The sequence below is a fragment of the Daphnia magna genome, linkage group LG1 (genome assembly GCF_020631705.1).
Source record: "Daphnia magna isolate NIES linkage group LG1, ASM2063170v1.1, whole genome shotgun sequence".
NCBI lineage: Eukaryota > Metazoa > Arthropoda > Branchiopoda > Diplostraca > Daphniidae > Daphnia > Daphnia magna.
In genome coordinates, this window is record NC_059182.1 from 17,227,039 (window position 1) to 17,253,004 (window position 25,966).

The 25,966-nt window shown below is 39.0% G+C and overlaps 6 protein-coding genes, 1 long non-coding RNA gene and 1 pseudogene across 10 annotated transcripts; 3 read left to right on the plus strand and 5 right to left on the minus strand.

Annotated features, from left to right (window-relative positions):
• The first annotated feature begins 144 nt into the window (after positions 1–144).
• Positions 145–2,664, plus strand: LOC116931254. Of its 2 annotated transcripts, none has more exons than XM_045178041.1 (2): positions 145–650; positions 1,794–2,664. In XM_045178041.1, exons 1-2 carry the CDS (start codon positions 621–623, stop codon positions 2,463–2,465), a joined length of 702 nt encoding a protein of 233 aa, XP_045033976.1. In that variant the 5' UTR covers positions 145–620; the 3' UTR covers positions 2,466–2,664. The 2 variants fall into 2 exon arrangements, with proteins under 2 accessions (XP_045033976.1, XP_032794728.2); XM_032938837.2 differs by lacking the exon at positions 145–650 and adding an exon at positions 683–1,732.
• On the minus strand, positions 2,656–5,121 carry LOC116931106 (HIRA-interacting protein 3). Its single transcript, XM_045178608.1, is given in 6 exon segments — positions 2,656–3,076; positions 3,157–3,357; positions 3,422–4,006; positions 4,009–4,285; positions 4,336–4,345; positions 4,470–5,121. Coding segments are annotated over 6 exon segments (1,743 nt in total). The 5' UTR covers positions 4,982–5,121; the 3' UTR covers positions 2,656–2,918.
• Positions 5,122–5,131: 10 nt separating this feature from the next.
• LOC116931155 lies at positions 5,132–7,784 on the minus strand. The gene is made up of 6 exons (XM_032938693.2): positions 7,322–7,784; positions 6,886–7,104; positions 6,607–6,808; positions 6,048–6,545; positions 5,710–5,991; positions 5,132–5,639 (listed from the first exon to the last, which is right to left on the minus strand). Exons 1-5 carry the CDS (start codon positions 7,386–7,388, stop codon positions 5,730–5,732), a joined length of 1,248 nt encoding a protein of 415 aa, XP_032794584.2. The 5' UTR covers positions 7,389–7,784; the 3' UTR covers positions 5,132–5,639; positions 5,710–5,729.
• Positions 7,785–8,351: 567 nt separating this feature from the next.
• On the plus strand, positions 8,352–12,437 carry LOC116931438 (coatomer subunit beta). The gene is given in 13 exon segments (XM_045178127.1): positions 8,352–8,504; positions 8,675–9,055; positions 9,120–9,380; positions 9,448–9,640; positions 9,707–9,825; positions 9,930–10,058; positions 10,123–10,388; positions 10,457–10,727; positions 10,730–10,767; positions 10,830–11,052; positions 11,114–11,626; positions 11,685–11,926; positions 11,994–12,437. Coding segments are annotated over 12 exon segments (2,877 nt in total). The 5' UTR covers positions 8,352–8,504; the 3' UTR covers positions 12,235–12,437.
• LOC123475637 (START domain-containing protein 10-like) lies at positions 12,314–14,335 on the minus strand. Its single transcript, XM_045178644.1, has 9 exons — positions 13,951–14,335; positions 13,767–13,877; positions 13,553–13,705; positions 13,314–13,461; positions 13,185–13,251; positions 13,101–13,120; positions 12,905–13,032; positions 12,707–12,829; positions 12,314–12,645 (listed from the first exon to the last, which is right to left on the minus strand). The coding sequence occupies exons 3-9, from the start codon at positions 13,703–13,705 to the stop codon at positions 12,562–12,564; spliced, it is 723 nt and encodes a 240-aa protein (XP_045034579.1). The 5' UTR covers positions 13,767–13,877; positions 13,951–14,335; the 3' UTR covers positions 12,314–12,561.
• Positions 14,336–14,712: 377 nt separating this feature from the next.
• Positions 14,713–16,836, minus strand: LOC123475388 (caseinolytic peptidase B protein homolog). Its single transcript, XM_045178005.1, is given in 14 exon segments — positions 14,713–14,868; positions 14,870–15,040; positions 15,098–15,149; positions 15,221–15,288; positions 15,372–15,442; positions 15,503–15,613; positions 15,616–15,661; positions 15,726–15,800; positions 15,860–15,946; positions 16,008–16,085; positions 16,144–16,244; positions 16,310–16,424; positions 16,487–16,611; positions 16,680–16,836. Coding segments are annotated over 14 exon segments (1,341 nt in total). The 5' UTR covers positions 16,780–16,836; the 3' UTR covers positions 14,713–14,727.
• A 2,570-nt stretch (positions 16,837–19,406) lies between these two features.
• Positions 19,407–20,780, minus strand: LOC123475463. Of its 3 annotated transcripts, none has more exons than XR_006650577.1 (3): positions 20,004–20,703; positions 19,539–19,605; positions 19,407–19,455 (listed from the first exon to the last, which is right to left on the minus strand). It is a non-coding gene; the product is annotated as an uncharacterized LOC123475463 (long non-coding RNA). The 3 variants fall into 3 exon arrangements; XR_006650578.1 differs by having other exon boundaries at positions 19,412–19,450; XR_006650579.1 differs by lacking the exon at positions 19,407–19,455 and having other exon boundaries at positions 19,462–19,605; positions 20,004–20,780.
• Positions 20,781–21,736: 956 nt separating this feature from the next.
• LOC123475681 overlaps positions 21,737–25,966 on the plus strand; it is a 7,959-nt pseudogene continuing 3,729 nt past the window's right edge.

Here is a 25,966-nt window from a genome sequence, read left to right on the forward strand (position 1 = left end):
TATTTCATAACCAACAAAGCTAAAGTAATCATTTGTCAACGTTACAAAATACGGGATTAAAAAAAAAACATTATTGATACAATAACTAGTATACTATAGCTGGATATCACAACAAGTCGATTATGTAAACTGTATATGCTTGTCAGGCCTGCATAGTATTAAGTGGTAATAACAGCATTAAAAAAGTGAGATAGAGTCAATAATATTAATGACTACCATTTGTTTGAGCTCTTCAGGAATAGATCATCAGGCTTGAGAAATAGATGGAACACGTCGGTCGGCCCAAGTGCAGATGACATCAGTAGGCAACTATATTTCTCCCTCGCAGCGTCAAAATATGAGACAAGATGCCTTACTTTTAACGTACGGGCGTTACGCTTACGCAATCGCCTTATTTTTCGAATATTACTTTTTTATTTTTATTTTTACAAACGAACACGAAAATGAGTGGACTATGCGTCCACTGGCAAAACATCTAATTTAGCCACCATACCACCGCCAATAAGGCGATGGAGAACGCTGTAGTGCCATACATTACGGCGACCAACTAGAGGACGATATTATGCTTTGTGTTCGTCGAATCAAACTGAATTCACTCCTCTGAAGAAACATACTACCCCATGTGTAATATGTTCAACTTAAAAGGAAGGGTAAATTACCTTTCATTCAATTAAATTAACAGCGTCACAGCAACAGCGGATTTAAGATTCTTCGTACGAGCTATAGGCCAATGAATTTCAGTATTCAGTAGTTCGGTTTGCAGGGAGGAATGCAACTTGCGTTCGCTTCGAGAAGATATTTTCACGAGATTTTCAGCGCAAAGACACAGAATCAACAGATCTGACGACAATTTTACCAATAAAAACTGTTCGGCTCTTTGCTGTTTAAGTGCATAAACAGCCCAATCTCCACCAATTATATAGTGAATACACGACCAAATAGTGGATTCTAACTAACACTAATCACTGAAATAAGCAAGACGAACAGATACCAAACACAATTCTAAAACAGAAGAATAAGAGACGACGAGCACTTGCCAATTCTATCACCAAAAACTATTTTAGACAAGAGAGAGAAGATCTGGGTTGGATAAAGTGGGAGGTTGATGTGCTTCCCGTTAGATAAAAATGTTGGGATTCTGGGTAGGATTATTGAGAAAGGATTTCTTGGTACCAGTGAAGGTCATTACTAGGAAAGAGCGAGAATGGTCTTTTCTATATATCCAAGTAGGAAAAGAACAGAAGTTTGATCAAAAATCAATTAAACGCTTCATCTCGTGACAACATATTTGGAATTTTGGATTAGAGATTCTCGGAATTTTACTTTTTCCCGATAGTTTTGGCAAACAATGATTTACTATCGATATCTTATACTCTATGCGTTCTTATCTTCGTTCATCAGTTCCCTTATCACGTTATCCTATTCCAGCCTATATCAAGTGTTATGCTAGACAACAGTGCGAAATAAACATTCAGTTTGCAACGTCAATGTAGTTACCATGGTTTTGTCGCTTGAAGAATTTGAAGCAGCTAGTAACTGTGAATTAAGTAATGAACAAAAAGCTAGAATGTTATCACTGTTTCACCTGAGACAGAAGACAAGCAGTTTTCTTATTCAGTGTCTTGCTGACCGTGAAATTCAAAAATTGATAGAAGTCCACGAGAATGCGTCCTCGAAATCAGCTTATCGTTACAATTGTACCGTAGTTCACACTCCCCATGCCTGCGCTCATGTTAGAAAATGTAAAACTATTTTTTTTAAATATAACTTATTGTTACTTGTATCTTTTCCAGTTGGATGCAGTTAATGATCATGGTTGGAATGGGAAAAAAAATCAACCTTATGATCCGAAGTTGAATTGGGGCAAGCTTTTTGCTCAGCAACATTCCAACCGTAAGCGGGACAACGTTGGTAATTTAGCTACAAGAAATCACGAAATAAAGCAGCAAGAAATTGACCAATTAGAAGAAACCATACGTATTCTTCAAGAGGAGAACACTAAAATAAAACAGATTTACCATAGTCGCTTAACAAAAGTTAACGACGCAGTTAGCGACTTTAATGAAAGCAACGTGAAACCAGACAGTCAACAGGTAAACCAGCTCCAACAGAAGATACAGTTGCTGAATTCGGATTTGCAGTCCCAGATGGCGACAGTACGACTACTCAGAGATGAAAAAGCTAATTTGCAAGTTATGATTAACAACTTACGAGTCGGGTCACTTTACAAGAACAATACGAATGTATCTGCTGATAACAAGCGGATTGCTCAACTAGAGGAACAGTTGAATGCGATGAGATTGGACTTGCAGTACAAAAACGACAGAATTCGTTCATTGACGCAACAAAATTCTGATTCGCTGGCTGCGTTTATGGAAGCTCAAGCTAAGATACCGTTCAACCGCTTTCCTTCCGAATCATCCAGGACAAACAATGAGCATCAAGGCTGCTGCATTATCATGTAAAGATAGAACGATATAGGCATGTATATTGCCAAAAACAATTGGACGTGGTACGTTTTGTTATCAGATAGTGCTGCTGCAACCAGAAAGGCAAACTGTTTTTTCCTCGCATTATTCCGTTATTAAAGCTACTGAGACTTGTGCTTAATCACGCTTAATAAATATAATACAAAAAGTTACGTATACTTATAAATTAAATTGATACGGCATTTTATTTTAAAACTGATTTAAAAGTATTGATATGCGTTATGGTTAACAAGGGGAAATATCTTTGTGGTTTTAGTTGTGGACGTAAATGATAATAGTGTACGCCACGACGTGATGTACAGTATTATGGATGGGAAATGCGCGGAAATTAAAACTATGCGACCCACGGATTAAAAGTAAGAAATTGAACAAATGAGTTTTACGATGAAAAGATAGGTTCTAAAAATTTGACATAAGATACTGTACGTTTCAGTCGGAATCCTCACTGTCGACGATGTTTTTCAATCGACCAAATATTTTCTTAAATTCTGGTGATTTCTTTGGTGACGTTTCTTGTTTCTTTGCGCTGGCTGGAGAAGGACTACGGCGAGTTGCAAAGAGGCTCGTTACACCGCGGCGAGATCTCCCTGTTTTGTCATAGAGGTAGAATTTAAAAGATAAATTAAGATTTTGCAAAGAGAAAAGCTCTTGACAAATAGACTGGTACCATTGGAGGTGATGATGTTTGATGTATTGAGTTCTGAAACCTCCTTTTCTCTCTCAAATTTCTTCTTAAGTTTTCGGCATTCAGAAACTGAAGGTTTTCCCTTCAAACCGCGCTCATGAAGCAACTCCATTAGCTTTTGAGCCCTCGCTTTGTCGCTTTTGCAGTTTTGCCATAATATTTTGTAGTTCTGCACGCGAATTCCTGTAATTGAAGTTCAGTAACAATTAAAAATAGAAAAAGTTTGTGATTGTGTTGCTTTGCTCACCCGCTTCTTTCAAATAGCGCTGAAGCCGTATTATACGCGGGTTGTCTCCGGGATTTTTCTTCTCCTTTGTAGTTTCCTTTTTAGATGATTTTTCATCTTTCTGCGTGGCCTTTTTCTTCTGCGGAGAAACGTTTTCGGACTCCTCACTGGAAGAAGATCCAGAAGACAGGCAACCAGGGAGTTCTTCAACCTTGCCAGTGCTTGAATTACTTGTTTTACGGGACACTGGATCATCGGAGTCGCTAGCACTTCCAGAACTCCCACTTTTCCTTGTTCCGTTGGCTTTCTTTTGCAGAACTTTCTTTTTTCTTATCGAAGAGCTGAGAACTGAATCAGGGTCTTCGTCACTTTTGGAACTCGAGCTGGATCGCGATATAACGTTATTTTCAACATTTGAGGGATCCTCAACCTCACTATCTTCTGAAGAGCTGCTAGTATTGGACGAGTTATCGAGCTTCTCCAGAATACCGTTTTTATCCAACACCTTTGTTTTTTTAGTGTCAATTGGTTTGGATCTGGAACTTAGAGGATTTGTGTTGACTTTGGCTTTAGTTGGAGAAATAGTAACGTCATCCTGAACAGACGATTTCTTTTGCTGCTCGCAGGACCTAGTTTTGTCTTGCCCATTGACGGACTAGATTTGCTGTCGATTGTTACTGGAACAGTTTCATTCTTCATGATGGTTGCTGGACTGCCATTTTTTTTACTGGAAGCCGGTTCTGGTGTGACACTTTCTGATTTAACAGCATCGTCGGAGCTGCTATCAGACGAAATATTTTTTTTTTTTGTTTTGACTCGTTTTTGCTCACTGCCAGTTTCCTCACTCCTTTTTCTTTTCAAACTGTTTTTCTCATTCACTTTTTTGTTTTGATTAATTTATTTTTCTTAATATTGCTCTTGTGCGTTTCCCGTGCTTGCGTGAAACTTGAATTAGAATCAGAGTCTTCTTGTTCAACAAGTGAGGTTGGACCAGAAGCAGGGAAGCATTTGAGTCCTCCAATTTAACTTCCAATTTTGACTTGTTCTTTTTACTTTTATTCACAGTTACCTTTTTCGTAACTGATCCTTTGCCTTCTTTGCTTCTAAATTGGTATGCTGGATTGATGAGCATACAAACTTGGCAAGCGGGACATCACTAGAACATGAATTGTCATCTGCTGATACTGAAACATTTGACGATGGAACTTCTAATTTTGAAACAACTAGTTTTTTATTGGAAGCCAACTTGCTAAGTGGGATATCACTAGAACTTGAATTTTCATCCATCGAAACCAAAACATTTGATGGTTCTTTGTGGTGTTTTTCAGTAGTGTTTGAAGTTGAGCTTTCAGTTTCATCTTCTGACAAAATGGCTAACTGGGTTCTCTTTTTAGATACAAATAAGCTTAAGGGTAAATCTGAGCTGGAGTTCGAATTTTCATTTGAAATCGGGGAGGCAATTTTAACCATTTGGTGAGACAGGCTTAAGGTTTCACAATCTTTCAGGGGTGATTTTATGGAATCGGATTCGGATTCGGAAGAAGTACCCGAATCAAGAGCTTCCATTATTTCGTCACTCATTTCACGTGTTAAGATCGAAGATGATCTAGTAATACTTGAAATTTTGTCTTCAGTCACTGCCGAACTCGTGAATGAGATTGGCGGGAAAATGCAGCTTTGTCGTGACAGATCCGCCTGCTATTTTTTTCCCCCTATCCACAGTTGCCAATGTAGTTATAGAATTCATTGTATTTTGTATCGTAATGTGGTAATTCGTGAATTTAATAGTTGTAAAAAGTAATTTGGGTTCGCTATACCAGGCAAAGTTATTTGCGTTAAAGTGTATAGAATAATCATGATATGAAAATATTCGGGTTAGAAGCATTTATGCTTTCGACAACTCTTTGTTATCTTTTCCTGTATCAGCTGACAGGGGTTCCTCAAACGCTGAAAAGGCTAACATTTGAACAATCTTCCGAGCGTCGTCGTGCTTGGAATCTGTTTTCTTGTCAGTTGTTCCCTCTATAAATAACTGCTTAAACTGGCGTTTGACGCGACGCAGTAGATATCCAGAGTTCCAAACTCTCGTCATTTCCCGACTCAGATAAGACACAAGACGGGCCGTCTCCAAATGTGACGGTACCTTCCCATTTTCACTTAATCGAAGAGTAACCAATGCTTCATTAGGACGAATTTTTGTGGGTTTGAATCTTACTGCGACCAATTTCCCATCAACTTCCTGAAAATAGTTCATAAGGTTGTTATGTATGTAACGTACAACCGAAGATATTCTGAACGGGGACACAAACCGTCAAACGTAGTTTAGCTGTCAGTTGAGGCATTGATACACGCGATTGTTGAAGAAGGAATCCCCTGATTTTCTATCCATTACATACTGCAGTGGGCCGATTAGTAATTGTGTGTCGATAATGTGCGCAGTGGAATTTTGTCTCATTCCGACCAAAACGTCGCCGTTTCTTTGAATAAATCCTATTCCTTCAACCGTAGCACTTGGTCTGCGTGGATAACTTCGGGATGAACTTTGGTCACGTTCACCATCCAATTCCTTAGCTTGGCGACCTGAATCCTCTCTGTGCCATTTCAAATTATATATGTCCGTCATATTGAATGAAATAAGACAATTTACCGCTGTTGTGATGACTCTTCTTCAGCAAATCCCAGTTTCCTATTCTGAATTTCATTATCACTGAGCAGCTGTAGACTGTATTCCACCGTGCCATCTGGCAGCACAACCGGAGGTGGTTGTTGGGTTCGATGATACCCTGTAACATTATCCTTTTTGGATTGCGTGATGTTAACGGAAACATATGTGACTGTCTCTGCACTGTCGTCAACGTCATCCTCTTCAGTCGCCATAAACTCCTCTGGAACGGTGGAGGATTCACCAATATCATTTGAATTTTCAGTTACGGGGTCAAGTGTCGTTTCTTCTTCCGGATTCATCGCATCATCGTCGTCTTCATAACTTTCGGTATCTACTTCGGCAGCTTCATTCTTGAAATCGTTGGCAGCTCTTACTCGGCGGGTTTTCTCATCTATCATTTTTGCTGCCATTTTGATCGTGTTTGTTTTATTTAGCGCAACAAACGCCCAAGGAGATATTTTCATATTCGTACGGAAGGTACTGCAAACAATGAACAATTGTTTAAAATATAGGGATAGTTATTCAAAGTTTATCAACTTACTTTAATCTTACAGAAAACGTAGAATTCTGTGTGGCTAATGTTTGGGACATACATGCAAGCATGTCATCCACAGCTTTATTCAATTGATCGGTATGGGCTGATCGGGCCAAATACCGAACTGCACGGCTGCTGGGTTGTTTGGCCTTCTTGTTTCCTTTCTTTTCATTTGGAGGACGACGATTACGTCCACTGGGTCTCCTGCCTATAGTAGGGCTTAGATAGTTAGACTAAAACTACTTTCTACATGGTAAACGGTTCAGCTAAGCATTTCAAACCAACCTTTCTGATTCAGCTGGTTGACGCGGTTCTTGCGACGTTTACTTGGGCGCTTTTTTTTCCCGTCATGCTTGTTTGCAACAATCAAAGTTGAATTTTTTTCAGTTATGATTTCAGAGGATTCTACCCGATGATCCAGAAGCAATTGTTTGACTGTGTCCTTTTTATCAATTACTGAACTTGCATTGGTTAAACTGACTTCTAACTCATTTCCTTTTTTTCCTAACAAAAAATTTTAAAATTTATAAAATTTCTGTAGTCACAAAAGCAGCTAAAGAAAGAGGTGGAACGCCATTTTGTTGCGAAAAGAAGACATTTTGAAGTGGAACAACTGAAAACAGCCATGAACAATTCATAGCGTTCCGAGTTTTGTAAGAGACTAAGGTTATTTCAAGGGTAAAAATCATGGCGTTGACGAAAATTTACTGAGGGTTCTTACCTTCATTTAAGTGGGCCAAACCAGGCGAGAAAAGCAAAACAGCTACACACAGAGAGAACACTCCCATTGCGAATTATTAAAAAATATATATAAACACAATAAGCAATGATGAAATTTTCCAAATGGAAGAGAAAATCTCTTGTTTACTGGTCGATGACTTGTAGCCTTTTGTTGACTACCAGTCGTCATTCTTTTACCACGTAACACCGCAACGGGGCCTGGACGTGGAGAATCAGATGTTTCATTCCGATTGCCGATGGCGTCAGAAGGATGGCCTATGGTTTTGTTTCCTTTCATGGAGCTGGAATTGTGTTTACTGCTACCTACAGCGTGTCAGACTGGCATCGTGTTTCACTGCTACCTGCAGCGAGAGGATGGCCTTAATGCTTCGGCATGGTTTCTGATGCGAGAAACCCAGAGAGAGCGGCAAACGAATATCTTCAAACAACAATAAAATATGCATTTTTTTTTCAATTATTGTTAACAACAGGAACATGTTATTTGCCATATATCACAGTGAGCTGCCCAGGCACTAACATATTTAATATTCTGATATTCACGCAAGTAACGAGAAGAGTTTTCACGTTCTTCAGCAGTAATGTAGCCTACTAAATTTCCTTCCTTAATCTTGGTAGGATGACGCAGTTGGGACACCTAACTCTTTTAATCGAGTCATATAAACGAGAAATGCCAATGCATTCTGTTCTGGTTTTCGGGTAATTTTACCCCCTCAATAACATTCAGTTAGATTTATAAACGTGTCTTTATAACAATAACGATGCATTCCTGGTTGACTAGTGCATCTCAATGTCAGGACACTAATCGTGAGGACCAATACATGCTAGGCAACTAACAAAAACGAAACAAAAATCAGGAGGTAAACATGACACAACGTGTGCTAATACAAAGCTACTAGCGAGCCTTGCTTGTTTTAAACGTCATTACGCTCCGAGCTCCCACCTCCGTACTCCATAGCTGTCCGAAGTATTTGACTATTTGGGTTTAATTAACCAAAACGACAACGCTGCCCCACTGTTGCCGCTTTCACCAATTGGTTTTGTCGCTCACCAACTGACGTGGGTTATTTTCTGTCAACGTCAAAGGTTTCGTGAATTTCCTTCGTTTCGTATAGATATCGTTCACATAGAAAATACAACAAGCAATTGAAGAAAAAAGAAACAAGGCAAGTCTCCGTCTTTCTTCACTCAAATCAAATGTCAGTGATACCTAAGTAACTGTAAACACAGGGTGGTTTTAGTTTAGATGCAGATAGCTGTCATAAAAACATTACATCAAGCTTGGATCGGTCAGAATTTTGTCAATTCACGTATCGTATTGTATTTTTCTGTTTAGATGTCCGTGACCGAGCAACCTTGCTATACCCTCATCAGTACCCCAGATTCTGATTATCCACCACCAGATCAGCTACGAAAAGAATTGGAAATTGGAGATATAAAAGCCAAAATTGATGCCTTAAAAAAGGCCATTTATATAATTTTAAATGGAGAAAAGATTCCAGGAATCCTCATGGCTGTTGTTAAATTTGTGCTGCCTCTACAAGACCACAATGTCAAGAAATTATTGCTGATATTCTGGGAAATTATCCCAAAGACATCAGCAGATGGAAAGCTCCTGCATGAAATGATTCTTGTTTGTGATGCCTACAGAAGAGATCTGCAACATCCTAATGAGTTTATCAGAGGGTCAACTTTGCGCTTTCTTTGCAAACTTAAAGTAAACCAATTGTATAGTGTCACTAATTCTTCAACTGAGCTCTTTGTGGTTTCCCTTTTTAAAGGAACCTGAGATCCTAGAGCCGTTGATGCCGTCGATCAGGTCGTGTTTGGAACATCGACATAGCTACGTTCGGCGCAATGCCGTTTTGGCTATTTACACAATTTATCGCAATTTTGACTTCCTCATTCCCGATGGACCAGAATTAATCGCAAATTTTTTGGAACGTGAACAGGATATGTCCTGCAAACGAAATGCGTTCATGATGTTGATTCATGCCGACCAAGATAGAGCTCTTTCTTACCTTACTTCGTGCATTGATCAAGTAATTAAGAAGTTTTGCATCCAAGAAAATTTAATAATTTAGTTTTTTTTACTTTTCTGTGGGTCAGGTTCATTCCTTTGGCGATATTCTACAGCTGGTCATCGTTGAACTAATTTATAAGGTATGCCACGCCAATCCTAGTGAACGGTCGCGCTTTATTCGATGCATCTACAGTCTCCTGAATGCAACAAGTCCGGCTGTTCGCTACGAAGCCGCTGGTACCCTAGTAACTCTGTCGTCTGCACCCTCAGCTATCAAAGGTTATTGATCGATACTCTTCTTTTAAAAATTCTAACATTAACCTCACATCACCTCTCCTACCGTAGCTGCCGCCAGTTGCTATATCGAAATTATCCTAAAGGAAAGCGATAATAATGTGAAGCTGATTGTACTGGATCGCCTAATTGCTTTGAAAGAGCAACCAAACCAAGAACGTGTCCTGCAGGTTGGTTATCTTTTCATTAACCTTGGCACCCTCCCATCCCTGAAAAGAAAAAGAAATAAGTAATATTAAATAATAATAATAAAATAATAATTACGTTTTGCCAGGAATTGGTCATGGATATTTTACGTGTTTTGGCAACTCCCGATTTGGAGGTTCGGAAGAAGACGCTATCGCTCATTCTTGATTTGGTGTCATCACGCAATATTGAGGATATTGTACTTGTTCTGAAAAAGGTTAAATTTCCTTCATGTCGTTGTTAATGGAACAAAATTCCTACTAAAGAAAATTTATTTGTAGGAGGTAACGAAAACGCACAACACAACTGAGCATGAAGATACGGGAAAATATCGACAACTGTTGGTGCGCACTCTTCATTCTTGCTGCATCAAGTTTCCTGATATTTCTGCGACCGTAATTCCTGTCCTAACAGAATTTCTTTCCGACACCAACGAACTAGCAGCAGCGGATGTTTTGGTATTTGTCCGCGAAGCGATTCAAAAATTCGAGGGGCTGCGTCCGCTTATAATCGAAAAGCTCCTCGAAGCCTTTTTTCGATCAAGTAAGTTTTTGTTTTTGACCAAAATCTACATACGTTTTTTTTTTTTTTTTTATTATTAATTTTCGTTTTAAGATCGGTCAAGGTGCATCGTGCGGCAATCTGGATCTTGGGCGAGTACGCTACTTCGACTGATGACATTCGTTCAGTCATGTCGAAAATACGACAGTCGCTGGGTGAAATTCCTATGGTGGACGATGAAATCCGGAAAGCAGCTGGAGATCAACCCGATGGAGAAAGTTCTGCTACACAAGGAAATGTCGTTGTCAGTAATCCGACGGCTCCCAACGCTCGCTTAGTCACAGCAGATGGTACCTATGCCACCCAGTCTATCTTCAGCACTGCCGTAACAACCGCCAAAAAGAAGAAAGACCACCTCTTCGAAAGTACGAAAATACATGAAATCTGCAGTTTTACTCATTAGTTATTAAATGCATTATCATCCTAGGTATCTGATGGAAGGTGATTTTTTCATTGGAGCATCAATGGCTACAACTCTAACCAAACTAGCCTTACGTTTTGTGCAACAAATTTCTAGCACGCAAATCCAAAACCAGTTTTGTGCAGAAGCCATGCTTGTTATCACGGCAATCCTTCATTTGGGCCGTTCTGGTTTGCCACAAAAACCAATCAGTAACGATGATGCTGCAAGACTAGGGCTTTGCCTTAAGGTAAGCCACAATCTTGAAAACCTCTATGAGCAGTTCAACAATTTTTGTTTTGTCGTTAAAGGTGCTGTCAGAACGATCACCCATCTTGGTAGAAGTCTTTACAGATGCCTGTCGTCGTTCAATTTCGCTTATGCTAGCCGCTAAGGCTGAAGAAGAAGCTGCTGCCCAAAAGAATTTAGAAAAGAACAATCGATCGGTCCAAGCTGATGACCTCGTCTCGTTTAAGCAACTTCTTTCTCGTAATGAACTAGGCGGCCTCGAAGACGTATTTGAATCGAGTTTGTCGCAAGCTTTGGTAGGATCCGCTCAGCGAACCGGACTGGATCTGAGCGTCTCAAAACTGAACAAAGTGACACAGTTGACGGGTTTCTCCGATCCCGTCTATGCCGAGGCATATGTCAACGTGAACCAGTATGACATCGTCCTTGATGTTTTGATTGTCAATCAAACCGCTGATACCCTTCAAAACTGCACGTTGGAACTGGCTACGCTCGGTGATCTGAAACTTGTAGAAAAGCCTTCAGCCATCATTTTGGCCCCACATGACTTTGCTAACATTAAGGCTAGCGTTAAGGTATGCTTTTTGGATCTTCTGTTATTTCAGATTCATTAGTCTTTCCGTGGTGATCCAGGTTGCTTCGACGGAGAATGGTATTATTTTTGGAAACATCGTCTACGACGTGACTGGCTCTACATCTGACCGAAATGTTGTGGTTTTAAATGACATTCACATTGACATCATGGATTATATAATGCCAGCCAGCTGTACTGACGCTGAGTTCCGTCAAATGTGGGCCGATTTTGAGTGGGAAAACAAGGTTACTGTCAACACCAATATTAATGATCTAAATCTCTATTTGCAACATCTTCTCAAGTAAGTAGGGTGTAGGATGTTCGCTTTTCTTAGCTTAACTTAACTTGTAATTTTCTTTCTTATGTAGGTCGACAAACATGAAGTGTTTAACACCAGAGAAAGCCTTAGCTGGTGATTGTGGTTTTATGGCAGCCAACTTATACGCGCGTTCCGTCTTCGGAGAAGATGCATTGGCTAATCTCAGCTTGGAGAAACCATTCGGTAAATCCGACGCACCAGTTACAGGACACATTCGCATTCGTGCCAAGAGTCAAGGAATGGCTCTCAGTCTCGGTGACAAAATTAACACGATTCAAAGGCTTCAGTAAAACATGTCGTGGCTTAAATGTAACCGCAGTATTCTCCACGGTTGCTTCCAAAAAAATTCATTCGTTCTTTGATTCACTATTATTCCCAAATTGAAATGTCTATTTGTTGCAAGTGTTTTTTCCTCATCTACATTCTTTAAGGAATATGTGGAATGCAGTTGTTGATTAGTTTTTCTTCATCAATATAACAGTGGGCTATGTTATATTAAATTGTTCACAATCGTTCTATCCTTCAAAATAATTAATAAGCGCGACATATTTTCATAGTGACAACCAAGTGAAACATAAGCTAGCATACTTGTGCACGGCGTTCGAAAGTGCTTTTCATTAAAATAATACCGTCTCTTGACTCTCTCCATTAGTTCCTTTGTCGTTCAACGGAATTTCGTTAGTACCATTTACAGTAGTGTCCTATGTATTTATGGAAGCTAAATATGAGTATGATGAATTTGGATGTTTGAATTTACATTACTTGCTCGACTAGCAGTTTTGGATGGTCCATTTGTTCGGGATACAACCAAGGTTTGAAGCCTGGACTATGTAATTGTTTCCATTCTAAATATCCGCGGCAAGCTTTATGCAAAGTTTTCATCATCTTAAGTGAGGGGAATCGAATAATTAATGAATTTCACTTCTTACAGTGAACGTATACATCTAATATCCACATTACCTTGGGGGCAAAATACTGAGTGCCTTTATTCACAGCCCAAGTAGGGATTGCTCCCCGTGGATCCGTTGCCGAGACATAGGCAAGCGTTAGGCCCTTGGATTTTCCGGGCAAAGGCTCGATAACGTAGCCTGTTTATATATAAAGGGCATTACGATAAAATTAGGTTATTAAGTACAGAACTAATAAAACGACAAACCTGTGATGTGGGATACTCCTCTGATGAAATATTTTTTAGGGGTAGGTCTTTGTGAGTAATGGAATGATTTAGGATAGAAATTTTTTTGGTGTGGCTAACCACGAACGTTGAAGGACAAAATCGCGGTTCTGAATCGGTGGCGGGCACGACACTATATTAAGCAAAGATGTTGGTAACTTTGAACTACTTTCTCTCACATTCCAAAATACTTACTGGCGTAATAACCAACATCATTGTTTGGATTAATATAGCCTATGGTGTAAGATGCAACCATACATGTATCCCAAACAGGTCTATAGTCTCCATCCATTAAGAGATCAAACAACAACCACATATCAACATCATGAAAAGTGGTTTTCACCTAATGAATTAAAAAATAACCAAAAATAAGTTATGAAGGCTTACTTGCCCATACATCTTGGAGTTATAAAAAATAATTATGTTAACATTACTTTGACAATTTTTAAGTCTGTGCTGTTTGAATGTTTGCTCCACACATTGATTTCCTCATGTTGATACTCCAGTTTCCAAGAGTTATCTGCTACCATTTGCCAAAGTTTCTCAAAATCTTCATCAGCTGCAGCTTGCATCATTCCAACCTCCATCTGAAAAAAATTTTTCGATACAAATTCCTCACAGAAAATATTCTTTAGAGATTTAGTTCACCTTGTTTAACGTGTATGCCCAAAATTTGGATGCCCTGAAGAAAGAAGTTTCGATACACACAACTATTGGTTCGGCTTTGATATTTGCTTCAATTACACATGGCTAAAATATCTGCAAACAAGAAATTAAGCTTATGTTATGGCTTTCTCACATTGAAGTAAATAAGGATTCTAGTACATGTTACCAGATACAAATGGTCCTTGTTAATGTCTGTAATCTTTAAACAAAAGCCTACAACAGCACTTCATATTTAGTAACTGAGAAGAACAAGTTGCATATCAGACTTCTTTGGTTGGTCCAGTTAACAATAAGACTGCTAGCCCGCATGCATGTACGAGAAAAGGGGATGGCCTTCTCCTTCGCTTTGGCCTTGGATTACACAATTTAGATCCCTAAGTCGGTAATCTACATCATCAACAAACTTTCAATTGAAATGTGCGGCTGCCTGCTACATTCGTAACTTTTCTCTTCTTTTCAAAGCAATTGCCAGATGTGAATTTCAGCTGTCAGCAGGTGATGTGCGTGACGGCCGACAAGGGTTGGGGAGATCTAAACAACGTTATAGCGGGAAGTGGGTTATCCCTAAACACAGTTCATAGGCGTCTTGAGTTCAAAACTCTGTTATCTTTTCTCTGAACAAAGCCCCTAGACGGCTAAGTTCAATAACTGCTATGAAGTCTTATACTTCTTTGGTAATTAAAGAGTTAATTTAGTAGGATGTTGGGTCTGGACTATGTTCACACTAACAAACAAAACACAAGCATGTTCTGCTTCAACTGGGTCGCGATATCATGATTAACCGCTCAAAGTTCCTTAAGAATAGTTCAAATCCATTTCATGATCCTATTTAAAAAAATAAATAATAATTCACGCATTATTGAAGCGTTCTAGAATAGGTTTTGTCAAAGCGTTTCGATAAAAGAAGAACTTCTATTGCAAGCTCAGTTTCCCATTATCTGCTTTAGACAACAAGTCCCGTACGGGGAGAAGTCAATTCGGTAAATTCAACACTATCTTTTGTTTTAATACGTAAACGAATTTCTGGTTGGCGCACTGTTTCACTGGAAGTCCCATCGCCATAGTCAACATAGAGCTGAAGCAGAAGCACCGCGTGGAAAACCGTAAAATTGCTGGGAGTTGGAGAGTAGGCTCACTACATTCCGTTCTACTTCATACTTGATACTCCGGGCTCCATACGCTACGTTGTACCCAAGACAAAGTGCGTCCAGCACTTGTCCGTCCCATGACACATCCACATCATATCGATCTTTCGCCTGATTATTGACAAATTAAAAACCTGCTTACTTTTCATCAATTACAAGAAATCTTACCTTTTTAGCCCAAAAATCTAATTCTCTTTGGACTAGCTGATGAAGTTCAGTTCTATTTTAAAGATTTAAAAAAAAAAACGTCATATATTTTGGGGTTTTAAAAATACGTGCAATGTCTCTTACCTAGAAAAAGGGAAAAAGAAGACAAATTCATTGATTCTCCCCAAAAATTCATCCCGACCGAAGTGGCGCTAGAAAAAATAATGGTATTGAAGAGACAATTCCATAAGGATTATATTTATACGGAACTCAAATTATATGAGATTCCAAATACCTTAAGTATCGGACGAACAACGAAATCACTAAATTCTCGAGATATGGAAAGTGTCGTGGAAGGAATTTCTTCTACTTATACAAAGGACAATTTCAAACACAACCAACAATGGTAATCTCATAGTAACTGACCTTCTTTATTGCTGTTTACACGCCGTTTTGCTGCCATTTCAGTTTCATGGCGCAGTCGTAAAGCATGATCGGCAATTTCGTCATTAGCCAAGTTTGAAGTCATGATAAAATCGCATCTTTGCAAATCGTTGTTTTGCCTCTTCCGTCTGTTATTCTTCCCTTTAATAAACAAACAAATATATTTGTGTATAATGCCTATCGTATTGCTTCAAGCAAACAATACTTCATCGAACAGCTGGAGTAGAACTGTTAATACATCAGGGTGCGCCTTATCTACTTCATCCAGTAGTACGACAGCCTATAAAATCGGTAAACTGATTTGTTGCTCTTGCGATAAACGAATATTTAGAAGCTTACATCGGGGCACTTTTTGAGTTTTTTTGTCAACTGCCCGCCTTCTTCATAGCCGACATATCCTGGTGGAGAACCGATTAACTTTGCAACCTGAAAAGAAAAAGATGTCAGTGGTTGTGAAAGCCTAGAATATCAGGTGAAGTCATATTACCTCATGTTTGTTTTGGTACTCTGACATATCTAAACGAATGAATCCGTCTGTATTCTTAGGATTTAAATACGTAGCTACCTAGAGGAATAGCAAATTTAACGAAAAAGGTTCAGGTAAAATGAAAACAACCGTTTACTTGTTTGGCAAGCTCCGTTTTACCGATTCCCGATGAACCGAGGAAAAGAAAAACCAATGGATGCTCCTCATCAATCCAACCTCCTTCTTTCCTGCGTATAGCTGTTTTGAAACAGGTGACTACTTAATGAAACAAAAGCAAAATATGGGAATCGAGATGACCATACCTGATGCAACCGTGGCGATGGCCGCCTCTTGTCCAATAATTTTTTCTTTTAAACGCAATTCTAGCGGATATTTGCGCCTCTCTTCTGCAGCCTTTTCCTTCATTGAGTCTTCGTACTGCATAAGTTTTACAAGTTATGCTTTCATTTAAATAATTGTATAACAAAAATTGCAGCTACCTTGACAATGTAACTCTCTAAAAGCTTTTTCATAGCATCACTGTTGGCGTAGTCGATTGGCTTGTGTCCGCTAAGATTCGGAAGGGATGGATTGCAACCACCGTCGAGTAAAGCAGCCACACAGGCTAAAAGAGAATGATCATGCTGCGATAAGAACTGCTGTAAAGATGAAATCATACTAGTTTTCCTTTACCGGCATCGTCGATAATGCAGGCATAATGCAATGCAGTGCATCCAGTGAATGTAGCCCGATTATTAAGACGGTCAGAAAATTCTTCTTCTCTCATTTCCATGACTTTTGTCAAATCAAACAGATTGATTAACTGCCTCTATTATTTGTTGTCTGATATTGTTACCATCCAACCAATGAAGCCCTTTTCTCTTGCTTTCAAATTTGCATTGCTAAAATCCTCCCCTAAATCTGAATTGGCTCCACACTATAAACAAATAATAAATAAATAAATAAGCAATCTTACATATACTGTATGGTACAATAATGGATAACACTTATAGTATGGTTTTTAAAAATAATGATTTGGCACCTTTAATAAAGTTTTTATAACATCAACATTTCCTTGAACTGCTGCAATATGTAGTGGAGTCCATCCTAAGGGATGCCTGAAAGGATTTGTGTTCAAGTAGAGATTTTGTATTATGATAAAGTTTTAAAAAATAAAATAAAAAATAAAACTAAAAAAGTGATGAACCTTTGGTTTGGATCTGCCCGTTCTTACAGAGACGCTCAACAGCAGCAGTATTGCCTTTTCTTGCAGCCTTAAACAGTGGATGTTCTTCTAAGGAAGTTTTATTTTTTGAAATAATCCTTTAAGATCCATTGATGTACTACATACCATAATGTTTACTGGGACAAGTTTGTCATCCTCCTGCTTTGCACAGTGTGCTATTACAATGCCAAACGCCATGAAGGGTAACACGCCGAACTTCCTCTTTGGGGAATTTTCCCGAGAACGCGAATTATGGTTGAAGGTTTGTCTGGTGAAGGAACTTACAGAAAAACTGTGAGGCAAACAAAACGATTGACGCCGCCACCAGAATAACTGGAAGGACTTTGTTTTGGATGGTACCCGAAATACCCTTAGAGTGGTTTGAAAATTTTGCATGTTGTTGCGATTTTTAGAACATAAAAAAAACCAAGTTTTTAAGCGACGTTTTCTGACGTAACTCTTATGGATTCTCAAGCTCTGCCTCAAGGCTTGAAGCAGACTACTACTCATCTTAACTTTTAATCAACAGGACCACCTCAGGTCAGGGTTGTCTGCTACATTCCAATATTCATATCAGAGCATGTCGTGCATGTTTGATTGTTTGTTCAGCTACCTACCTCATTCAATTTTAGATACCACAATTATTAATTTTTATATTATGTTGATATTTTTTCATACAGGTATTCGGATGTAGGAATAATAATGTTACAAATTCTTTTAAAAAAGGTACAGCCAATTACGTAACACGGTTTATTAATGACTGGCGAATGCAAATGCTGGGGTCATGTAAGATGTTTTTACCAGAAGGAACACAGCCAAAAGTGAATAAAACGCTGTTAAAAAGGCTTCCATGAAAAATGAAAAACGATGAAAGGAGCCTGATTTTGATTTCAACTCAATATAGATGTGCCGACGAATTCGTATATTTCATTAATTCTCATCTTAGGTAGAAGACAAAAATGGTTGATGAGTTTGGTCAGTGCCAGTTGACTGTGGTAGAGAACAGCATAAGAACTGCAGTCAAATTCTGATTCATCATGACTATTGGATGGTCGAAGAAGAGGTCGACGAGCAGTGCGGTGGGAGCCTCGACGACGTAATCTTAATTTTTGGAATTTTTGCTGCATTAAGTCCTCTTCTGATTGAGCAACCGTTGCAGCGCTGTCATCTGGAAGTATCTCTTCGTTCAGAACTTCTTCATCTACTTCCTACAGAAACAGAAATAAGAAAAACACTGTAAGATAATTTATTTTTTGAAATTAGTTTGTAAAGCATCCTACTAGATGGCATTGAAACTAGACATTAATGGGAAACCAAAATAGAAGCTGTTGGCCTAGATTGACCTCTACGGTATTTCTAAACCGTGCGAGGGCAAAAGACGCGGAACCATAAGATGTCGCCATGTATTGTATGACTCAACTCCGGTAAACTTGGAAAGTGTTCAGATTATCAATCATCGTTACCTCCTACAGCGAGGCAGGTTGGAGGATGAAATGAATCACGATCCGCTTCTCTGACATTTAGCAGGTTGGTACTATTTTCGATGAAAAAACCTGATTTAATCTAAAAGGTGACGAATGACAAAACGAGGAGAGCATTCCTTTCGGCTGCTTCGTTTATGTGTTTAAGACGTCAGTAGCATCCACCAATCATAGTACTCAGCACCGCGACAGGGTTGATCACCAACTGGATGATAAAGCAGCTGTAGAGCGGCCTCCGCAAGTTCTTAATTTAGTATGCTTGTTTTTTCATCTTCTTTCTCTTTTAACTCTGTGGTTATTTAGACTATGTGTCGAATAAGGGGCTTAACAAATACAAGCCGGTGATCTACTACATCAAGTAAAAGAAGAAAACAGGAAGAAAAAGAGCATGCATATACCTTGATCTCATCGAAGGTGACGGGCTGTGTGCGATAACGGCCAATAGCTCCAGCTGATGGCTGTGCCTCCCGATACAGAAATCTCCGCTGGTTGCGTCGAACCGAAGTTCCGTCTGCCGCACCGCGATTTAGTCGTGATATGTGCTCAGGAAAAACAGCGTCTACCTCTTCCTGAACTCTTGGCAAGCCATATCATTTGACCAGGTCTGACAGTCTGATGATGCGTTACCAGTTTTTCCTCCCGGCAGTCTTCTCTAAGTTTCACGACTCTCGCGTCTTCCCAAAATATCACACGAGTATCACGCTATAACTCTTTCGAATTTCCTCCAAAATTTCTCCTGCTTGAACAAACGTGAAGTACTGGTCTTCAGTTAAAAGATTTAAAACACAAAATTTATTTCTTAAATGTCTCCGACAAGCATAAAAACATGATTGATATATGCCAGACCAAAGTTTTGTGAAGAGATATTGCCCAGTTTAGGATCACTTTCTAAACTCCATAGTATTACAACATCCTTGTCAAAACAGAATCATTTCAGAATTTTTGATAAGCGAACCGCAAATCTGCTGATATGGTACTGAATTAATATTTCTAATATTTCCTTTGGGTATCACAATTGCTCTCTAAACCAGACAATTTAATCTTGCCAAACTTCGACGGTCACTATTTTAAAATGTTTAATGTCCGAAGAAATCTTGAATGAAAGTACAATTATTCAATGATGCTTGAATAACTTAACGTTTAAAAGAAACCAAAGTTAGACTGTATACAACATTAGTAACCTAATCATCGATTCCATATCGCATACAGAAATAGATAGTGACTGTTTATACGGCAAGAATAAAAAGATTTACTATTGTGAAATCAAACCCCAATTGCAGACTAAATTAGCAATCTGCTTGTTTCACTCACTTTAAGGCTAATCACGAACAGTAAAGCACAGTAGAGTCGAGAAACGTAAGCTTGTTGGAATAAATAACGGTAAAAGCTGTGCTTCTGTTAACGATAAACTTATTCCTACAAATGGGTTAACAAGTCGTAGATGCAAGCACGCGCACTTTCACACTAGCAAGCAACAGCTCTTTACGTGAGTAGACGAGAAGCAGCAGCAGCTGGGATAGCTGAAACACGACTGTTACTGCAAAGAACTTGGACGCCGAGTTGAGAAAGAAGCGAGTTTTAGAACCAACGGCGCAATCTGTTCTATTCTTAAAATAAGACGCACAGCGATGACTCGGAGCCTTCTGTCGGGTATCGGAGCTCGCACGATAGGAGAGCAAAAAATCATGGCACAGAACGACTGGTATCATATGGTTAATTAAAAGTCAATCTCAGCAAATCAATTTCACATAAAAAGAATGAAATATATAAAAGCAGCAATTCATGGCCACTTTAGATTGTATAGGATTACTATCTAGCTAATACTAGCTCCACAAAATTTGAACTATTATAGAGGAAAGATAAACTATTTACAAAATAGATTATTAATTAGAGAAATGTTTGTATTCACATAAAAATATTTGAGTGGAATTATGATATCAGTCAGTTGTCTGAATGATATATTAAAGCCACGCCAAAGACCTGTTACTTTTCGAGTAGGGGCATAGTTCAGCAGTTTTTTCAATCAAATCCACATGGCCCAGCAACATTCTTCTGCAACAGTATCTCTTCAGGCCAAGGGCGTCAAGGGTATCGCTGAAACACAAAACAGAGAATAAAAAAAAATTACTTAAATCATAGTTGACATTAAAATATATGATTGACAGTATACAAGGAAATTTAGTTGTTTTATTAATTAATGATTTTCATTTGTGCTGTTTACTATAGATATTTTGTATGTCAAATTTAAACCAATTGTGCAACTGTTACTTCAAGTCACAGCAGCCAACTTTTCTTTGTATTCTAGGACTTGTGAAAAGATGAAAAATGAGTTATACCCTTCAGTGTATTCGGCTTGTAATAAGCCAAGATATGTCTCCCATTTGTTACCGATTACTTTTCCGCACGTAAAGCAACGAATAGGAATGATCATTTTATTCTCTGGAAGTTCTCTTGATAAAAAGAAAACCTGGTAAAATAGTTACTTTTGTTTACTTTTGTTCACTGGTAATTAATTACCAGAACTTCGGTTTATCAGATCAAACGAAAAATACACGCTGAGACGAGCGTCGCCAGAAAATGAGAAAAACTAATGAATTTGCTTTCGTCTGCTGACGTTGAATAGGATAAGAAACCACAAACTTGCTAAATATTAAAAAATTATTCTCATGATTTATGCGTAAAAACCTGGCAATATTTGCATAACAGGAACTCATTAAGTTTGGTAAGCACGACATTTCTATAAATCAAAAATAGAATTAACGGAAATTAATTTTGACATAAATTTTTTCGACTTAGACAGTAGACACCAGGGGTGTCAGAGATGAAGTTTTGCGCCGATTTCAATTGGTTCTCACCTGATTTTGTTTTCACCCGATATCTATCTATTTGACCGTGTTACATTCCACGGTTCAAAGGGTGTGATTGATTAATTGATACAGCTTTCCTCTACAGAATTAGATCGACAGTGGTATAATTGAAACATTGATTTTCTAGATCAGGTCATTTCGTGTTAGTGATCACTAGTAACTGCAAACCTTCAAATTATGGCGACTAGACATACGACCCGTTAGATACTGACACGTCTTCTTGCAGCTTAATGAAAGATACTTCTGTCGTAACAGAAGCTATTCAAGCTTACATAATACCTTCTGGAGATGCACATCAGGTGGGATAATACCTATTTTCCATCAGATTGCATATGTTTAAAAAAATCTCCAAAATAGCCATGGGATTTCTTCAAAAATATTTCCTTAATTTTTTAGAGTGAATATATAGCTGACAGTGACCAACGCAGAGCTTTTGTCTCTGGATTTACTAGTTCAGCTGGCACTGCAGTCATTACTGAAACGGAGGCATGTCTGTGGACTGATGGCCGTTATTTTAATCAGGCTGAAAAACAGTTGGATTCAAATTGGACACTTATGAAAGAAGGTACTGTATGTATCCTTTTATATATATATACTAAAAATGCATTTTCTATGTATTAATTTCTTAAGGGATCTCTACTCCAACTCAGGGTGCATGACTTGCCAAAACTTTGCCAGTAGGATCAAAAGTTGTGTGGATCCAAGACTATTTTCCAAAGACCAATGGACTCCATTATCTAAAACTTTAAAATCGTCTGGTCATACCCTCGTTTCAGGGGAACGGAATATCGTAGACGTCATTTGGGATGAGACACGTCCATCTCACGTTATTCAACCTCTAGAAATCAAATACACCTGGTAGGATTGATTTTATGAATGTTTTGGCAACCAAATCACAATAATTTTTTCACGGTTTCGTCAATTTTTGCTCTAGGTAAGTCATGGCAGGACAAAGTTAAAGATTTTTAAAGAGATGGAAGCCAAAAACTGTTCCTTGCTGCTGCTGACGGCTCTCGACGACTGCTTGTACGAAAGTAAATGTATCTGTTAGCTAAAGCCTAATGGTTAGTCTACTTTCATTTATTCAGGGTTGCTAAACTTACGTGGCACCGACATCCAATACAATCCCGTATTTTTCGTGGGCTCCTGGTCAAAATGAATGGAGAAATCCATTTGTTTGTCGATCCGTCTAAAGTGACATCTGCGGTGAAACAGCATTTAAATCTGGAGGCTGACATCGAAATGAAAGAACATATACATCTTCCCCGACCACCGACACCGTGTTGGCTGTTCTGGCATCCGTATGAGGATGTTGACGGTTTCTGGCCGCCGAAGTACATATATTAGTAATCATTACCAAGAAAGACTTCCTCTTACATGTTTTGTTTGTTTGCTGTTCTTTATTTTGTGAATTCTTCTGCAGGTTTCAACAACCAAAAAGGTTTGGATAAGGAGGTGCAGTTGCATTTTCAATCTAGTTCCCGAAGAATTGCTTTGCGTGATGTGTCGCCTGTTGTTTTTATGAAAGCAATCAAGAATCCAGTAGAAATGGCAGGTATTTTATATTTAAGAATTTACAACTTTTAATCGTTATCACTGAGCAATTTCCTTTTCTTTGATTTTCTTGATACGAATTAGGCATGGAAAATGCGCATATTAAAGACGCAGCTGCTCTTTGTTGTTTCTTTGCTTGGTTGGAAAAAGAAGTCGAACCAACGAACAGTTACGGAAATATCTGCCGCTGACAAACTTGCTGGATTTCGTGCTGAGCAAATCGATTTCGTCGGGTTGAGTTTTGATACGATAAGCTCCTCTATTCCAATGCCGCTATAATCCACTATAAACCAAGTCCCTGAGACGGACCGCCCCATCACAAATCGCGAAATGGTACTCCTTTGTGATTCAGGTAAATAAGATATTTGTATATATATTTATTGTATATATCCCAACATATACGTACATATTTATTGTATATATTTGTATTTATTTTTTGTATTGCCCCCTTTCTATTAAGGTGGGCAATACAAGGATGGAATTCTGGACGTGACACGCACCGTACATTTTGGTGCCAACTCATTTTGAACGCCAATGCTTCACTCGCACATCCTGAAGGTCAAACGAATCTGGCCACTTGCCTTTTCCCATCCAAAATTAAAGTAAACTTGCGGATGTTTGTATACATAAAAAAAAAAATGAAAATTTCTCTTAATAATTTGGGTTAACTTTAACAGGGTAACGTCTTAGACGTTTGGCGCGCAAAGCCTTGTGGGACGTCGGTCTCGATTATATCTCCATGGCACGAGTCACGGGAGGCCACTACCTCTGCGTTCATGAAGGCCCAATGGAATTTCCTGGAGAGTTTACCCCGATGATCCGGTATGTTTATTTATGTGTGCTACATTTCTTTGCCCTGTTTGGAGAAACTTCTTCAATAGCGTGTGCAATAATCACGACAGGGGGTTGAGCGAGAACATGGTGCTCTCAAATGAACCGGGATTTCCCTATAAGATGGAGAATTCGGTATCCTAATGCGAGAATTTGGTCAAAATCGTGCCAGCCAACCGAAAAACAATTTAAAGATCGCAAATTTTTGCACTTTGAAAACCTGACCTTTGTACCGATCCAGAAAAAAATGTAACTTTTTGCTTCTGCGTTTGAATCATTGTGTTTTTAAAGCCAAATTCGTTTATTTTCGTAGGATCATCACGAGATGTTGACAAAAGAAGAGGCCTAAATCAACTTACGTTCGTACAATTTCATAGTTTTAATGAAACCGCTCTTTTTCAGGTTGCTTACATCGACCACCATACCCAGTGTCGCGATAAAGTTGTCCTCTGCTGCAAAGAATGGATAAAAGGAAGCTCTTCATTGCTGATGAGAGAAACAGAACCTTTGGGCTACAGAAAAAAAACATCTCCATTCTCGAATTATCATTGACACTTTAAATGTTTCATTGTATTTTAGTTACGGATCTCGGGATCTGCTGCAAAGTACAAATCAAGAGTTCAAGATTACTTTGATATTTTGGGGGTAAGAAAAACTAGCTGCTGCTGAATAAAATCAGGTTATGAAAATTCTTTAATTTTTCCTTTTATTAGTCAATAGCAGCCAAATAATTCAATATTTATAGTTCGAGTTGTATGGACAAGGGAACATTAAGTAGCCTTGTCCAGGTAACGGATATTTAACAGCCATTACCGGCACTACTACTTAGCGACCCCATAACCAAAATAACACTCACCATTTGCTTTTCCACGCATCTCACCTGTGAAATAAGCGCCCGCATTAACTCTTTGCCAACCGATTAAAGAGGAACCGAGAGCATGAGAACTGTTCGACAGAACCACCTAAGGCGAATGTGCCACGTTGTCCCTCAATGCTGCTGCAGCAAAATGAAGGCGGAATCGTTTTTCAGAGGAGAGCAGAGTGATGTACTGGAGCCGAAGGTCAATGCACATGTACAACAGAGCGCCCACAGATGTGGTGGCAGTTTGAGGGATCCCGTGCAAGTGTGCATTACTCATCCCCCTGTTTCTGTCCTTTTCCTCCACTTCTGTAACAATACCGCGCTGATGTAGCCCACACTCCCAGTTTTAGGCATCTCTCTATGGTTTGTCCCGCCAAAACACCTGCCCCCCTTCAACCTCCCCCCTTTTCAGCGGCCTCTCCAACCTCTCTGTCTCTCCCCCTTCACCGTTAGAAAAACACATTGAGAGTTGTTTTGACCGTTCTTTTTGTACTCACGATTTAAAAAAAAGACCCATATATACCCCCAACTGAGATGAGATGCTTGACGAGGAATGACCAGTTTCATACTTCCCCTTTATCCTATCACGAAATGGTTTTCGCTTAATTGGGATTCCACTTACCATTTTTTAAACTCTAAATGACTAGTTTTTCTGTTTTTACCATCGATTACGAACGTTTAAAGGAAACTAATTGATATCCTTCAACCGTAACGCATTCGCTTTGGGATCCAGTCGTCGTCGTTCACTAAAGACTGAACGTTGCACAGAATCAATATTATTCGGCACACTGTACAGGTGTGCGAAGCTGTCTAAGAGAATTGTAAAATGTGTACCCAACGTCAACGTTAGAAGTAGTGCATGGGGAAAAGAAGCGGAGAAATATGTAGAGCAGGACATGTGACCCAACAGCTGCTTGTCTGTATGTATCCGACCGTTCCCCTGCCAAATGAAATCGAATCTAGGTTTTTCTCTCTCCCTCAATCTATAATCGATAAATAAAACTAACAAAAGAAAAAGTTTACATCGGGCTTCTCCGTTCTAGCTATAACGTTTACGCAGTCTCTTGTGTGCATACTGCCCAAGTTGCATTTTTGTGAACTTTGCATTCGAAAAGATCGTAATCGACTGGGCCGTTGCAACGGTCACAAAATCCGCTATG